General features: G+C 48.9%; 2 protein-coding genes across 11 annotated transcripts in view; one reads left to right on the forward strand and one right to left on the reverse strand.

The window, feature by feature from the left end:
- LOC396905 (acrosin inhibitor) overlaps positions 1 to 3,917 on the reverse strand; it is a 121,344-nt gene extending 117,427 nt beyond the window's left edge. For all 3 annotated transcript variants that reach the window (XR_014836464.1, XR_014836465.1, XM_021080532.2), the window contains exon 1: positions 3,406 to 3,917. The gene's annotated coding sequence lies outside the window, so the exon portion shown is untranslated. The remainder of the gene's footprint in view (positions 1 to 3,405) is intronic.
- Positions 3,918 to 4,084: 167 nt separating this feature from the next.
- FBXO38 (F-box protein 38) overlaps positions 4,085 to 17,417 on the forward strand; it is a 49,405-nt gene continuing 36,072 nt past the window's right edge. For 5 of the 8 annotated variants that reach the window (XM_085015020.1, XM_085015015.1, XM_085015021.1 and 2 more), the window contains exons 1-3: positions 4,085 to 4,185; positions 11,596 to 11,785; positions 15,178 to 15,311. Coding sequence is in view for 2 of the 8 variants with exons in the window: in XM_005661794.4 (XP_005661851.2) it covers positions 11,658 to 11,785; positions 15,178 to 15,311 (262 nt within the window). In the remaining 6 variants the exon portion in view is untranslated. The remainder of the gene's footprint in view (positions 4,186 to 11,595; positions 11,786 to 15,177; positions 15,312 to 17,417) is intronic. The other 3 variants (XM_085015016.1, XM_085015019.1, XM_013995310.3) reach the window with 1 other exon arrangement.

Raw genomic sequence — 17,417 nt, forward strand, 5'->3', positions numbered from 1 at the left:
CTTTGGATCCATCCACGCTTTCCTGGATGTTGTCTTCATTCTCCGGACTCGTCCATTTCATTCCACCCCCACCTCAGTGGTAGACCCTGGCCGTTCTAGAGCTACAATGTCAGGAGAAGAGAGCTTTCCTTTCACAAAACTCCTAGCGAAAGATCTGAAGCTTTTTAGTCTTACTCATTTCGTCCAGGGCAGGAGAGCCTTAGCGCATGTGAGGGAGTCCCGTTTGCATCTGGGACATGCAAGCAAAATGAGACTGAAAGGCAGGCAGCAACCAATGCCTGCTGGGCCTTGCAGGTCTGATGAACACGTTGCAAATGTATGCTTTGAGGTTTAAAGTGGAAGCAAAAATGAGCCATGGACAAAAACCCATGAGATACTTTCGGAAGACTAATTGAATTGTCATTTGAAGGAAAAATTACAAGAGTGCAGTTTGGTAGTTAGGAATACGGGTATTTAAGTGAGACAGCTCAGATTTCACAACGATTCTATTTGCTAGCTGTATGACCTGTGGCAAAATACGTCATCTCTCTGAACCTGCGTGACATTATCTATAAAATGGGGCAAAGCAATGCTTACCTAACGAAGCTCTCGGGGACTGAATGTGATAAGATATCAAACGAGGGATGCAGACACAATGTGATGAAAGGGCACAAAAGAAAACAGGAAGAACTGGTGAGGGAGAGACCAGAGCCAGGACAACGAGACAGAGACACAACCAAGAAGCAGTGACCCAGAAACTCACGGGGCAAGGAAAAGGGAGCTGAAGAGGGTGCTGTAATTACTATCTCAAGGGTAGCTGCCTGGAGCCTGGAATCACTGTCATCCAGGCTGACATCTCGCTGAGCCAGGATTTCCCAAATTTCACTGACGTGTCCTTTGTAGCGGAGGCGCCCCAGGTTGCCGAGGAGCAGAGACGGTGTCCGAGTCACCTCTGCAGCCCCGACTAACAGACTTCCAGGCCCCATACCGTCTTTTAGTGAATGTTGGCTGATGGGAAGTAGCTCTTGGCATTTCAAACTTTTTTTTTTTTTCCTACTCTCACACCTCTAGAGATCAGGCTCTAAAACGTGCACTGGATGTAGCGACAGGGAAAACACAACACAGTTAATTGTTAAAAAAGAAAAAGAAAAAGCTTTTTGAGCTTCCGAAGCTTCATTTCTAATCTTTCCACTTTCTTGAGAAATAACCTTGACCTTGAGTGTGGTCCAAACGGAAACGGAAAAGCAAAGGGTCGTCTTCCTTTGTGCTTCCTCAGAGCTTGTGTTTATTAAAGAGCTCAGGTTTACAAGCAGTCTTGTCTTTTTTTTTTTTTTCCCTGCTTCATCTACCCCGCTGTGCTTGGCTTTCAAACTCATTCCCCTGTACATACCATTCACAGTTATGTACCTTGGGAGAATCTAAGATGCTTTGAAAGCGACTTCAGAAACATCACACACAACTTCAGAGCCGAGAGCCCGTGCAACCTCTAACACAGCCGAGCAGCAGCAAGAAAAGGCGGCTTCCCAACAATCAAATATTAACAGCTGACCTCCGTGGAGTATGTGCTGTGTGCCAGGCAGTCTTCAAAGTGGATCCCAAACATGACTTCACAAAAAACCAACGCGAGCAAGGCTGCGGCGAAAGTGCAACTCTCGCGCACTGTTGGCGAGCACGTACGACGGTGCGATGGTGCGACTGCTGCAGCAAAATTCAACATGACCTATGTCCCAGCCATCCCGCTTTTAGGCATACATCCAGAAGAATGGCGAGCTGGATCTGGAAGGTACCTGCTCGCTCATGTCCCCGAAAGTATTATTCACAAACGTCTATTCACAATAGGCATGTGGAATGCAACCCAAATGCCCACTGATGAGGGAACAAAATACGAGATCCCTATAATTCAGTATCATTCAGCCTTCAAAAGGAAGACACGCCTGCCACCTGTCACAGCGTGAATGAACCGCGAAGACACGATGCTCAGCGGAAAACGCTGAACGCAAAAGGACACGTGTTGTGTGAGTCCACTTCCGGGGGCACAGAGACAGAGCAGAATGGGCGTTGCCGGGGGTTGGGGTGGCGCGGCGGGGAAAATGGGGGTGCCTTCTTAGGGGCTACACAGTTTCAACTCAGGAAGATGGAAAAGTTCTGGAGGTGGGTGGTGGTCTAAAGCCACTGCACACGTCACACAGTAAATTTTACGTGATGTATATTTTAACCACTATTAAAAAGAAAACATGGTGGGCTTCTTTTTGGACGCTTGTGCTAATAAAATCTACATTCATCCAAAATAACTAAAAACCAACACACAAATAAGGCAGTACGGTAAACTGGAGTTGGCACAAGCTCCTCCTTCCACTGAGAGGGAGACGCTTACCATTCTTCTTCTCCATCTGTCCTTAGTGGGTTCCTTGGCCAACAAAATGTGACAGGGAACTTCGAGGACCCTCAGGGTAGAGCCTACGAAGTCCTGCCCTTCAGTTTCCTCTTGTACTGCTTGGAGCAGCTCAGGAGCTTTCTGCTCTATTTCTGAGGGCTCCCTATCAGAACCCAGCACCCTGCTGTGAGAAATTCAAAGCTGAGGGTGCCCTGCAGGGAGCGGACCTGACCGCTGACAGACAGCTCCAGCTGAGCCCCAGGGGGCTTGCAGCCTCAACTGCCAACAATGCAACTTCCATTTCAGCCTCAAGTTAAAAGTCTCTGCTGACCCAACTTTAAATGCATGAGCGCCCTCCCCAACCCCCACCCCAAGCTAGAACGACTCAGCTGAGCCACGTTAACTCACGGATGCCTGATAAAGTTTTTATTGTGTTAAGCCACTAAATTCCGCCGAGGTTTGATACGGAGGTACCCCAGTGATGTCCATCTGTCACTGTAAAAGCCCAAGGCTTAGCGTTGAAGTTTCAAGGTCGCAGTGAGTACTCTGTGGTTGGCTGAGCCCACAGATGAGGACTGCGATATAGACGACCTCCTGGGAAGTTATACTCGAACTTTCCGGCCCTAACCCCAGACTTGTTCAAGGGTCCACTGTAAGCAGGGCCCGGAATGCAGGATTTGGAGGGCGAAAATCTGGGTTTCGGTCTAGCGATGCGACACTGCGCAGTTATCTCTGTGGACCCAGAATGTTGCCAACCATCTCATTTAACAAGGGATGTTGAGGCCATCAAGCCATCAGTCCCTGCAGCCACCCCAAAGGTGTACCCTACGGGGACCTAGGATGGAGAAGAACAGGATACTGCCCCTATATAGTTAAGGTGCATGTTACAGAAATGGTTTCAAAAAGCCCAGATTCTCACACCTTCCCATCGTTAGAAAAGGGCTAAATTTATTAATTTGATATGTCTGTTTTTGCTTCAATCAGCAGTAAGCTTTCAATGTTCATTACCAGGTTTTTTTGTTTATCGCAAAATCTCCTCTCTCTTTCCTTACCTCTTCAGAACAGTCCCTCGGAGAGATCTGAGCCGCTACATCCCAGGTTTAGGTCCTCAGCAAGTGTGCGAATAAAACGTAATTGTCAACTTTCGGGTCGACAATTTCAACTTTCAGTCCGCATCCTCTCCGAGGGTAATTTTTATAACGAAAAAGCAGGTCAAGTTGACTCCCGCCCATATGTCAGCGTAGTAAGGCGTTTTTAACGAGACATTGATGTGAAAACCATTTGGAAACTATAAAATACCGTTAGTTACGTGCAGCGACAATTCCCCTCAAGTACAAAAAGGCTGATTTAACATTAACAGGTTTGCCTACCCCGCCCCCCGCTTCCTCCAAATAAGAGTTTCTGTTTTTACGTGAACAAATTCTGGAAGAAGCTCTACCGCAACCGAGCTATTTTGCAAACGAGAAAACCCAAGACCCAAAGCGTCTTCCTAAGACTCAGAAGAGCAAACCGCAGAACCCGGACTATCTCTCCCGCTTCAAACTCAAGACGCTCCCGACGCGAGGACGTTGTCACGTGATCAGAGGACACGCCCCCCCCCGCCGCCTCTTTCCAACCGCCACGCTTAACATGGCTACCAAGCCTGCCCCTCTGAGTTCCACACACAACGTGGACGCGGGGCGCTTGCCCAGCCCCGGATGCCAACACTCCGGAAGTGCCCGAGGGACGACGGAAGCGGAAGCGGAAGCGGCGCCGCGGTGGGGGCCGCGGGAAGAATCTGTCGAGTTTCTCCCTCCCTCTCCACCACTACAACAAACCGAGGGCGGGCGTAGGTGAGGCGGCGGTCGGGAGGGCCGGCGGCGGGCTGCGGAGCCCGGGTGCGTGCGGCGTGTGGAGACGGCTGGATGCGGCTCCGGGGCCCCCGACCGCCGGGGCTGTGCCTCCGGTTCCTTTCGGGCCTAGGGCTCCCCAAGAGCCAGGGTTGGGTCCGTGATTCTTGGCCTTGTAGGCCCTGAAGGTGGGGTGTGCCACCTTGTCTGAACCTGGTTCGAGACCCCGCGGACACAGCCCTAAGTGGCGAGTTAGTCAACAAAATGGGGGGGGGGGGTGGTCTGGGCAACCCCATCCCGTTCCGGCCGTCACGAATTCCAGGCTTTTAATGTGAGGTCAGTGTTTAAGGCAGCGAATTGAGGCCTGTAGTCAGCTTGCCGAGGGGACGCCTCTGAGCAGGACGCAGTGAATACGTCTTTGAGAGGCGGCCCAGGGATTTGGAGCGCCGAGCTCCAGTCTTACCCCGTCCCCCGCCTCTGACCTTGTCCCGGTCCGTTACCCTCTCTGTGGCTCGGCTCTAGATCTGTAAAATGAAGGTGTTGGATGCCTCTGTGCTCTTCCTCGCTCTGAAATCAGATTATCAACTCCCTTTCAAGGAATCTTTCCTTAGACCTGAAAAGCATCGCTTCCCTGCATCCTGTGTTGCCAGGCGATGACCTACCGGCGGTGTCTACCATGTTTGTTTTTCTTTCCAGACACCAAGCAGGCCAAGGGCACCTGGGCACGTAGGCAGGTTCTTTTTCCTGTGCAGTTTTACAGTCTTACACCAGCAGTGTAAAATATACAGAGTGAAACACGGGAGACCTTGGTTTTTTGACTTGAAATGGCTATTTCTGCTTTACTTTGGGCAAACACCTTCCTTCCTCTAGGCTGGAGATTTCTCATCTGGCAAAGTGTTAGATTAGGTCTCTGGTTCTTAATACCCTTCCCCATATTCTCTGCACAACTGAAGAATAAAGTAACGACTAATAATGAATCCAATAAAATAATAAAGCCATGTTTTTCTAGAGGAGGGAGAAGGCGAGGTGTGGAGTGTACGTATTATGTAGCCGTATAGATGGAAAATTCTGTGCTTATAATTTTAAATTTCACTTTTGGCAGTTACCAGGTTAGGTGATCACTAAGGCTCTTTCTCTTGAAAATTTGTGATGCTGTGAGTCTTACGTCCTTGTTGGGTAAAGAATATAGACGTGTGTGTGTGTGTGTGTGTGTGTGTGTTTGCTTAAATGACTCTATGCTTCAGTTACACAGGTAGCTTTTGTTTCAGATAAAGTGTGGAGAAAGCATAGGAGAAAATGGAAAGACTAGATTTCAGTGAGGTAAAGTGACATGGGGAAATAAGATTGGATTTAAACTAAACACATGGTTCCCTGTTTCAGGACTGGTACTTTGGCTGTGTGACTGGGCAAGCTGGCTTACCTCACCGGTTCTCACTTCCCTTACCTGGAAAATGAAGGATTGGACTGGGTGATTCCTAGACACCTTCAGCACTATAAATCTGTTTTCTTATTTGTTTGCTTCTTAATCTTAGCAGCTTGGTGGTTGTGGTGTGGCTTTGCTTTAGGCGAGAGAAGCTGTCTTAGGTGGTAGACATAGAAGATCTATGGTGAGGAATAGTGTGAAATTAAGTGACATGAAATCTTTTCCTTTTTTTTCTTTCTTGCCTTTTTGTCTTTTTAGGGCCGCACCCTTGGCATATGGAGCGTCCCAGGCTAGGGGTCGAAATCGGAGCTGTAGCCACCGGCCTTCACCACAGCAATACCAGATCCAAGCCGCATCTGTGACCTACACCACAGCTCATGACAACGCTAGATACTTAACCCACTGAGCAAGGCCAGGGGTGGAACCCGCATCCTCATGGATGCTAATCAGGTTTGTTAACCTCTGAGCCATGACCGGAACTCCTGAAATACGACTTTTCTATTGGCTTCAGCTTGCTCATATCAACTAAAGAAAAATTGTTAGAAACCTGAAGGGCAGGGAAGCCCCTGACCAGACAGGATGCAGACATTGGGAAGCTTTACATGGGAGGTAGATATTTGTGATGAGGTTAACGAAAGGTAATTTAAGTATAGTAATTGAAGTGCCTGAGTTGTGAGAAACCGGTGGTGGAATCTGTCTCCACGCTGAGACTATAAGCTTTATGGGGAGAAAGACTGGTCACTGTCTAGCACTTAGTAGGCAGTAAAAAAGTAATCAAGAGAGGGGATTGCTGGATGGATTGATGAATAGATCATAGCAATTTTTAAAAAGGAGTTTCCCTGGTGAATTATTATTGGTTTGATACAGAATGGGAAATGGCCTCACCATTGTGAAAGTCTTCTAAAAAGAAAAGGTCCCTGTTTTCTGGTTAGTTGTAAGGTAATTAAGTCTCTACCCTATAAAGTGTGTTAGTAAGAGACAAATGCATACGCTGGAGGGTCCAGCGTGATCTGAGGAAAGGAGTCATTAGTAGAAAAAGGGATTGAGGAGGATGTTGAGAAGATGGATCAGGTATAAGAAGCCCCGGAGTCATGCATTTAGGGCCTAAAGGACTGGATTTATATAGGACTTGTATAGGTACCTGCCGTTGTCAGAATTACAAAGAGTAAGTATTAAAACCTCTACAATGAAAATAGAGAAGTGAAGGAGAAATCACTTGGTTTTTGCAAACGAGGGACTGCTGGTGCTCCTCTAGGAGAGGTGGAGACAGCCTTGGGGGGGTGGGGGTAAGGATGGAAGGACAGGGTAAATGCGCGAGCAACCAGGACGAACTGAATTGGTGGGAGATAGTGTCGTCAGTTGGGGGTAGGCGGAGACCTGGATTGGCAGCTGGAAAGAACGGGGCACACCTAAGAGAACCAGTGTTTCGAAAGGGACCGTCCTTACCTTGTCGAGTTTGCCAAGGTTTAAGAAGGCTCACACCCTTCAGGCTTACTTCTTAGAAATGGCCTTGGGCCAGGGCAAAAGTGATGCTTCCTGGCAGCTGAGGGCAGCGGAACAGCCAGCCACAGGGCGAGTGTGATAGACCCAGGGCAGCCATAGGCCGCTGTGTGAGAGTTTAAATTCGATGGCCCCAGGGTCCCCTCACGAAGGAGGAGGTGAGCGGCAGTGCCGTCAGAGCATCCAGAAGCGCATCTCCAGGCGCTGGGCCGTAGCTCTGGGATGCAGGCAGCCAGCCGGGGGGCAGAGCACTGGCCTGGTGACAGCTGCGATTCCCAGCTTGAACGGTGACACGTAATGCATGCCTTATACTCTCTGCTTCTGTTCTCCATCTGAAAATTGAGGCACCAGGCGTGGGTAGGGACCTCTGGGTGAGCTTCCATGTTGCTTCGAAACCTCTGAAATTGTATGTGAGTCTGGGTGGGTTTCGTTTTCTCTTGGAGCGGTGTCCGGCTTCATCCTAGTCTCCCATGAGTTTGTGACCCACAAAAATTAAGCACTGTGTGACTGATCTCTGCGGCCCCTTCAACTGTGAGCGTTCTGGGATTCAGAATGACGTGTCTTTGAAGTTTAGAGCCTCAGCCTCCCGATCTTGGTAACCCTGAATAACACCTGCTGCAAAACATAGTCTCTGCGCGTTTGTGCTCACCTGTTATTTAAACTCAGCCCTCCCGCGGCCCTCTGGCTCCGCTGCTGAGCCCACTCCGGGGAGCCATCCGCACCTGCCCTGCTGATGGCGGGAATCTCCGGCCTTCCCTCTTCCTCTTAACCTGCTGCTGCTGTGGCCTTTCCCTCCCTTGTTCAGAGTTTCTCAGGTGGCACATGGTGATCTTTTGGAGGTCAGGAGAGGAAGAGACCCAGACAGAAGACTACTCATGGCAGTTTTCCGTTCTCCCCTGCTTTTATCCCCCATCCCACTAAAAGACAAGCAGTTGAGAGAGAGAGCGCCTCCGTGGTCACTTGGGGCTCTGTGTGTCTTTCGTGACGTTTTCTTCCCAAACGGGGACACCAGGCCTGTGTGCTCAGCGCTTGGGAGAAATCGCTCAGCAGGGTCTAGTCATGGATTTCTCTTGAATGACAGCGAAGCCAACTGTCCTGTAAGAGTTGTCTGGGGTATTTCGTTTTGGTAACGGAGTTTGAAGGGTGATGAGGACAAATAAATGAGTCTGTTCCAGAGGCGGAGGAAGCTTTGCGGGGGGCACCTGCTTGGACTGGAGAGAATGGAGAGCCCCCCGCCCCAGCTCTGGGTGCTGATCTCTTAGGCTCCCCGGGTGGAGGGGGGCGATCTTCCCTCCCCCCAGAGTTCGTCTCCGTGAGTTCCTTCCCCACCAGACGCGTACAACAGGGGGTCGCTACTCCACCTGCTGCCAGATGAGTAGCTGCATTACCAAGTTTTCAATTCGGATGTGATACGGGAAATAGACAATTTCACCCAAGTTTTTGTTACAGTCCTGCTCACTTAGGCCCCATGCTGGTTAGTGTTACTGCGTGCCAGGTGAAATAGACTCTTTTGGGTCTGCTGGAGACCGAACTTCTCGATAATCCAGTATAATGCCATATCTGTCAGTAAATATTTTTTGGAGTTCTAAACAAGGGAACGTATATGAACTCATTGATACTTAAGCTGCAGTCCATGTTTAAACATTGAAGTGTAGATTGTGTGCTGGGGTCACTGCTGTGGCACGGGTTCGATCCCTGGACCAGGAACTTCTGCATGCTGTAGGCATGGCCAAGGATAGATAGATAGAAAGATAACAATTTAATGAAAACATAAACCCTAGCTTTAGTGTGGTGTGTGGCAAGGTAAGCATTTTTTGTGAGCTTCCTGTGTAGGCTGGGTTCCAAGCCCTCGGGATGCAGCGGTGTGCATCATTTTGGAAGCCGTTGCAGCAGCCAGGGGGCTGGCGGAGATCTGACAGCCAGCACCAGTCAATGGACTGAAAAGTGAACGAACATGATATACTCATGTTGATTTCAACATTTCTTTCTTTCTTTTTTTTTTTTTTTTCTGTTTCTTTTTCAAGCTGCACCTGCAACACATGGAGATTCCCAGGCTAGGGGTCAAATCAGGGCTAGAGCCTCCAGCCTCCGCCACAGCAACACGGGATCCAAACTGCGTCTACAACCTACACCACAGCTCACGGCAACACTGGATGCTTGACCTACTGAGCGAGGCCAGGGATCAAACCCACATCGTCATAGATGTGAGTCGGGTTCATTACCTCTGAACTCCCTGATTTCAACATTTCTCATTTGAGACTCTGCCAAACCACACAGTCGGGAACACAGAAGCAGGCGAGGGTGTGTGTGTTGGGACGGGGGCATTTTGCGGTGGTGGAGAGAGTTCCCATGATATTCCGAAGGCCCTTGGGGTGTTGAGAAGCAGCTTCTGATGGGCAGAGGAAGTAGAGGTCAGCTTAGGAGAGACAGGAGCCCAGAAGCAGATGTCCTGAGTTCCATTCTGAGTCTGCGGGTCGTAGCTGAAGCCTTGAGGATGGGTACAGCTGCCCAGGGAGAGGAGGGCTATGGGGTGAACTGGCAGAGGAAGCTGGGCTGTGGCCATGGAGGAACGGCAAGGTCCAAGAGGGCATCCCTCTGGGAGCCACGCAACGGGAGGGTTTGGAGGAAGGCGCGGCGAGCAGTGACCCGCTCTGCAGATGTTCAGCTAGGGGAGCTTGAACAGAGGCCGTGGGGCCGGATGGCTGGGCCAGAGGAGCTCAGTGCCGTTTCAGGAACGATGGGAACATGGAATCGAAGACTCATTTGGTGGGGGGGGGGGGGGGCAGCAAAGGTGGGGGTGATACAATCAGGAGCAAATGAGCGTGTTTATACTTTTTTTGTGGGGAGTTTTGAGTACAAACTATTTCTCCAGAAATCTATGCGCCCAAATGTGATGGGGCCGGGAAACAGGCATCTGAGAAGCCAGCGTAGACGAGAGAGACGCAGTGGACGGCAGCTCGTGTCCCTTCTCTTGGCAGAGTTCCTGAGGTCCGTAGTACCAGCTGCCTGTTGATATTAATCCCCAGACAGTTTTAAAAACTTCTTTGGCTTCTTGGGCCATAGCTGATGAGAAGCAGCGCCTCAGAGGGGGGGTGTGTGCTCCGAGTGCAGCAGAAGCAAGCTTGCTGACACCGCCCAGAAGCCCAGAAGTAGTAGCCGTAACTGCTCAGTAAGGGAAGAGGCCAGCGCGCGCGCACGCACACACACACACACACACACACACACACACACGCACGCACGCATGCACGTAATCTACGAGCGGATGGCCTTGGAGTTTGCTCCCATTTACTGCTGGAGCAGAGGAACCCCCGGAACTCCGTGCAGTGCAGCAGCCCCTGAGATGCTACTGCCGGGCGTAGTGTCTGTTCATGTTGACAGCCTCGGGTCATCAGGAAAAGGTTATGCGTTGATTGAGTCGGTGCTGTGAGAAGGCAGAAGCATGTGGTCCAATTCAGAGAGTTTTGGTAGTAACAGATTGTAATTTTTAAAAGTTGGTGCATAAAAGGGAGCAAACACTGTTTAATCTGGAGATGAGCTGATTTGGGACAGCAATGCTGTGCGTCCCTGTAGTCTGACTAAGTGTAAGCTCTGAACTCTAGAGTTTTTACACTTTGAATCCACATAATTTTTCAGAATTGTACCAGAGGTGATTATAATGCTATTTAAGTGACACTGCTTTCACATGGTGTCCTCCGAACAGGATCTACAAAATAAAACAAAAAACCTCTGGGCAGAAGGTTGCTCATCTGACTTGGTCTCTCCTGACTCCCCCATTTCTCCTTCCTCCCCCCTCACTGCAGCTTGTTTTTAAGAACAGCACACATCGGATAGAAGTGAATTAACCTCTCCTCCTTAATGTGTATGGGAGAGGGAGGGGGGGGTTTATTCTTCCTCTGAAGTTGCGCATAAAATTGAGTGGGTTTTTGCTTTTGGTTTTTGTGGAGAAGGTTATGTGACCCACTGGTGGCATTTTACCCATCACTTCAGAGGTGGGAGAATGAAGTGTTTAAAAGATGATTCAAGTTCATGGAGGTAGTTTGCGGCAGACCAGGACTAGAATCCGAAAGTCTTCTATCTTCTCGCCTCCGTGTGTTAGGCTCGGCCTCCTCCTGGCGCTGGAAAGGGTTCTCGTCCTCTCGTTTAATGCTCTTGGCTCGCGTGAGCAATTTGATGCTGGGGAGAAACTGGATGGGTTAGCTCGGAAGCAGCAGAGTTACAAATGGAATCCAGGACTTCTTATTCCTTGGATGTCCACGTATTCTAAATAATGAGTTTTTATCGCTCCTGTTCTTCAGAAAAAGTTGTCCTGTGCCTTTTGTGTGATACTTTTCTTATTAATTTGAATGTCCTCCGTACCAAGGTAATAGCACTGCTGTGTGTGTGTGTGTGTGTGTGCTAAAGTGAACATTCTTTTCCATGCCTCTCATGGAGACAGTTGCTGCATCCGGGGTGGTGTGTTTTGGTCTAGTCCCGTCACTGCTTGCTTTCAGGTGCCTTGGACTCAAAAGACCAAGAGGGCGATTTGCTCTTTAATCCTGGAGGCGCCGCAGCGATGGGTCCTCGGAAGAAAAGCGTTAAACCGTGTCCCGTGAACGCCGAGCTCCCCGAGGAGGCGACGCCAGATCAAACAAAGGACTACATGAACCAGCTCTCGCACGAGGTGCTCTGCCATATCTTCAGGTGAGGCCTGGTTGGGTTGATTTCATCTCCCGGGACTGTGGACGTGGGAGCAGGTCCTGGAGCCGCGCTGCCCACTGTCACAGCCACTAGCTGCGTGCGGCATTTCAATCAGGAGCCCGTCCCCCCCCTGCCCCCACTGGGTGTGGCTGGCGCCTACGGTACTGGCACCGGCAGCGCCCACGCCGGGGACAGAGGACGTCCCCTTTGTGGCATCTGGCCTCTGGGAACATTCCAGGCGTCTTGGAAGCCGTGCTCCCGGAGAGGCGCGGCCCGAGGCGGTGTTTGTGACGTGGTGATTGCCCCCCGCAGTGAGAAACCCGCGGCTCCGTGCACACACGCGTACCTGAGAGGTTTTGTGAAATCATCAGGACTCTGTGCAGTGCGCACCTTAGGGCCGCTGCGGGATGCGTTATGTTCAAAACACGGAGAATCCTATTCTTACCGAAACTCTGTTGTTACAACAACGATTACGGAAACCAGAACAACAACAACAACAAAGCCTCGTTCCAGTCTCCCCTGCTCGCTTCTTTCCTGATCCACGCAAATAAATCATCCAGACCTGCTTTGTCAGTGGAAGGAGAAACCCGAGTTTGAACCCTGAGGCCCCCAGCCGTGGACCAGCGCTAGGGGTGCAGGTGTTGGGCTGCGGGTTGGGTGCGACTGTGCTTCTGCAGCACCTCAGGCCGCTGGCAGAGGCGCCCGGGAGCAGGGGGCGGTGGGGCGAGGGCTCTGCCTGTCCTGGAGCTGCTGCCTGGTCCCCAGAGCTCTCCTCTTCGTTCCTGCCTCCAGTCCACCCACCAGGACGGGACGCTTCCCTCTTGCTGGTGTTCCTTCATCCCGATTGCTTCTGTTTTTCTCTTACACAGTCCAGCTAACGTCGCTAAGCATCTGAATCTTCCTTTTCTTTTAGAGTATTTACCTCGGGGAAATTTCCGTAGGGGAAGTTCCTAAAAACATTTTGAATTTCGAAAGAGGTATTGCACATTTGCCATGAGGAAGTTTTAAAACAGTCATAGCAGAGTCGCTCTAGAGAACCATGGGCAGTTTATTTTTCTTTTCTAATATACATTTCTGTTCATCTTTATCTTCTGCAGTTTGTTATTCTGTGACACAGCGTTGTTTTTGTTCCGTTTTCTCTGGGAATTAAAGACCCAATTAAAATAACAGACTTTTTTTTTTCTTTTAACATAAGAAGATGGCACTAAAGTTCATTTGGCAGGAAAAAGTCTCTAGCCACATTTTTCAGAAAAGGAGTCTCACCCTACCAGATGTTCAAATATATTCTGAAATATATAATAATTAAAGAATTGGTACTGGAAAATGCAGTCAGACAGTTGGGTAAAACAGAACAAACGCCCCATGTAGGCTGCATATGTGGATTTAAAAACAAGTGGGGAATCTAGTTTATAATAAACAGTATTTCACATCCATGAAGAAAAGCTGGATCAATGAATTGGACAATGAAGACACTAGAATTCGAAAGGAAAGCATGTATAAAATTGTTTCTAGAGCTGTGTGTTAGATGTTTGTTGACTCTTGGTAGGACGTGTTAGGAACAGATTTGACCGTGTTTAAACGGAGAGAAGATTGTATTTTGCTGTCCAAATGGAATATTCAAATAAAAGGGATGGAATCGAGAAGAAGGATGGTACCCTGGTTATAATGAAAAACACGTGCAGCAAATTGGCGGAATGTCAGGAGAACTGTGAATACTTGAATTTGGAACGGGATGTTTATTTTGTAGCCCTGTAGTGACTATTTAGCATATTCTCCTGAAACAAGAAAAATTATGGCCCCTTAAAAAAAACCTAATTGTTGCAGAACTTGCCATGTTAAAACATTTTTCTAAAACATACTTGATCTGCCTTTTGAACTCCACCTTTTTGAATATCTATCTATGTAGTAAAAATACGGTCTTTTTCTGAGGGAAAATATAAGATAATCTTCATAAAATTACTGATGTTTGTATTTTGAGGGAGTATAATTTTTTTGGGGGGGGGGGCTGCATCTGCAGCATATGGAGGTTCCCAGACCAGGGGTCCAATTGGAGTCATAGCTGCCAGCCTACACCAGAGCCTCAGCAACACAGGATCCGAGCCACCTCTGTGACCTACACCACAGCTCATGGCAACGCCGGATCCTTAACCCACTGAGCGAGGCCAGGGATCGAACCCGAGTCCTCATGGATGCTAGCCGGGTTGGTTAACTGCTGAGCCATGGTGGGAACTCCTAAGGGAGTATAATATTAACTCAGGCAAATACTTTGGACAAATATCAGTGATTCGGGGGAAAGTTTTCGTGGAAAAACTTGATTTAGAAAACATTCAATATTTTTCGTTGTTTGTAAAATGTATAGTCATATTTTCTGAAAAGTATCCTACTTGTACCTAATTTATGGAAACTGTAAATTAAGTTGGCAGTAATGCTTTTTTGGTAGATTATTTTATTCTCTTTATTTAAAGAGTTTTAAAGGAAAATACAGAGGGGCCAGAGGTAGAAAAAAATAGAGAAGAAAAATATTTAGCAGGCCTCCTTGGACTTTGATTTAGGATTAGCTTGATTTTTAGGAAATAGCCCAACCCACCTGTTTTTTGCTTTCGGTTTTTTTACGCCTGCTCCTGCAGCATATGGAAGTTCCTAGGCTACCGGTCAAATTGGAGCTGCAGCTGCCAGCCTACACCACAGCCACAGCAACACTGGATCCGAGTCAAATCTGCGCTACCTTGCACCTTGCGACAACGCCGGATCCTTGGCCCACTCGGTGAGGCCGGAGACCAACCTCGCATCCTCACAGACGCTGTGTCCGGTTCCTAACCCACTGGGCAGCAGCAGGAATTTCCAGGCCCAGCTGTCAGCATCCCTGCTCTTCCTCGCTCTCTCCTCGATGTTGGCTTTTCTGAGCCAGTCTCGCCACTAGTAAAGTGGAGCAATGATGATGCCTACTCTGCGAGTGCAGGATCCAGGGTACAAGACAGGCTCGGCTGGAACGTGAAGATAATTGAGTGGAGGGATGATGAAGAGAGGCGGAGGCCGCTCCGACTTGCACACGTCCCCTCGGCACCAGCGTGCATCCCACGTGCACTGGTTTCTCTTTCTCCTTCGTCTTCCTTTTTGAGATTTTCTTTGTTCTTAAAAACTTTAGAAAGGCAGGATTTAGTCAGTGCTTTAAGGCGGGAGCTCAGTCCTTTATTTGGATGCTTCTGTGTTTACTGACTTTTTTTTTTTCTTTTTTAGTAAAAAGCCACATATGCATGTTAATCCTAAAATCCTGTGACTGTTCTTAATTTCTTATTTCATTTGAGGGGTAGGAGAGTGGAGGAAGGAAAGATAACTTGTCTGTGAGATGAAGTATTTACTCATTTGATAAATGTGAGTTTCTTTCTCTTACAAAGGTACCTCCCTCTGCAGGATATCATGTGTATGGAATGCCTTTCCCGAAAGCTAAAGGAAGCGGTGACCCTGTATCTGCGAGTCGTGAGGGTTGTGGATCTCTGCGCAGGGCGATGGTGGGAGTACATGCCCAGCGGTGAGTGAACTTAGCCTGTGATGGAAAGGGCAGCTCCCCCGAAACCGGCGACTGCTGACGCTCCCATCAAAAGCTGCTTGTTGCTTTGGGGCCGGGAGCCTGCCTTGTAAGTAGGGAGACCGCAGGCCGGATTTTCCTAAATCATTTAGGTTGGTTTAGGTGATAAACTGCATTTTGCCCGAGGCTTTACTGTTTTCGGGTCTGTTTTCACTTCCTCCTTAAGAAACTCCATTAGTCTTTTCCACAGTATGATTGCAGAATCCTCATGGAGCCTTTGAGCGACTAAACGTATGTGTCTCTCCCATTAGACACAAGGTCCCCCCGCGACACAGGAGTCCGATTTCCTCCATCCCTTCATGATACCCTCTGATGAGACAAGTATTTACCAATTTTTGTAAAGCTGTTCTAGTTGTAGGTCTCAGAAATTGCACTTCTGGGACTTTTATTTCTCTGACACTTTCAAAAGGCCTATACTAGGGATTGGAGATTTCTCAAATGATGCACTGGCCTTGCCCCTAAAGATCTCAAAGTTAGTAGCCCGACCACAACAGATGGACCTCAGGTACAGAGACCATCAAAAATGAGAGTTGATGGGCGTTCTGCATAGTTTGCAGATGTGGCTTGGATCGCATGTGGCTGTGGCTGTGGCTGTAGCTGTGGCACAGGCCAGCAGTGTGGCTTACCTTCAACCCCCAGCCCAAGAACTTCCATATGCCGCAGGGGCAGCCCTAAAAAGAAAAGAAAAAAAGAAAATTGATGACCTTCCCTTCAGCAGAGCACACCTGAAGGGGAAGAAAGACCATTAAAGGCTAGTCCCACTTCCTTCCACTTAACACCAGTCTGTTAATTAGCGCCCTTTAGGCTGCTACCGTTGAGCAGTTTTAAATGTGGTTTTTTGGTTGTTTTTTTTTTACCTACCTTTCATCAACAACACTCAGGTCGTGATATTTTGAAAATGTGATGAAGCTCTGGGGCTGGGCAGAGGGGCAGGTGGAGCCTTAACGGAAGTGAAGGGCTGAGGAGATGTCTTATTCTGCTGTATTTTGTGGCACAGCACAGACTGCTTCTGAGATCCTGAGATACTGTCCAGTTTAGGGTGCTGTAGCCTTTCGAGAGGGTCCCTCGGCAGCCGGTAACTCTTACCACCTGGCCAGAGCTCTCGCTATATGTTTTTGTGAAGAAGGGTGCGAGGACTCGAGGCTGGGACTGAGCTCGGTGGGAGGCAACCACACTTGTCTTTAAAGACATGAAAGACACTACGGAAAGGGAATGGCTCCAGCCTATTGTGGAGAGGAATCGCTTCCAGCAGAAGTGAAACTCTTAGGGCACTGTGAAAACGACTGTCATTTCTCTCACTGGATTGGCTTTAACCGTGTTAGGCCAGTAGAAACTGTGGAGACAGGGTTAATGCCCAGCGTACAGGGCCAGGAGAGCAGAGCTCCCGCGTGACGCAGTCGTGCAGTTCAAATCTCTGCCGCTTACCAGATTAGAGAAGCATTTGTCTGGCCTTTTTTAGCCTGTGACGAATACCTGTGAGCCCAAAGCTTCCCGTCACTGCAGCGAAAAGAGAAGAGTCAAAGCGAACAGCCTCTAGCCCAGAGTACGTCTCACTCACCCTGCTTTGCCGAGGCGCCTTGAGCTGCTCTCGGGAGTCGAAACCCGAAGCCTCTATACGTTAACGCTAAAGAAGGTTCGTGTATAGCACTTGACGGTTTGCCTGTTGGACCTCCTTGGACCTCCATGCTTGTCTGTGAAGAAGGTGGAACTCGGCCTTCCCTTGGGGAGAGGCCACATGGAGTGCACAAGAAAATGACCCTTGGCAGAGGCGCAGGTTCCTTTTCGCATTTGCAGATGTGGCGACAATGTTTTCCTTGGGTTCGAGCGTGGGTAGGAAGACCTGTGAAATGACGAACACACTGAATGGCTTAGTCGGTAGAGTCACTGTATAGGACAAAAGGAATTGCTGTTACAATTAGAGAGACCAGGTAACTTCTGAGGTCCCTTCTTAGTCTTGATTTTCGTGATTCTGAAATTAATACATCATCTAGACTAGCCCGGTACAAGTAGAACAACTTTTGAAAACAGCAGTAAGACTTTGTGATTTGG

Source organism: Sus scrofa, chromosome 2 (genome assembly GCF_054392235.1).
Source record: "Sus scrofa isolate SSC_HxYL_T2T_F1_AM1 chromosome 2, Sscrofa_HxYL_maternal_Yorkshire_Landrace_v2.0, whole genome shotgun sequence".
Lineage (NCBI taxonomy): Eukaryota > Metazoa > Chordata > Mammalia > Artiodactyla > Suidae > Sus > Sus scrofa.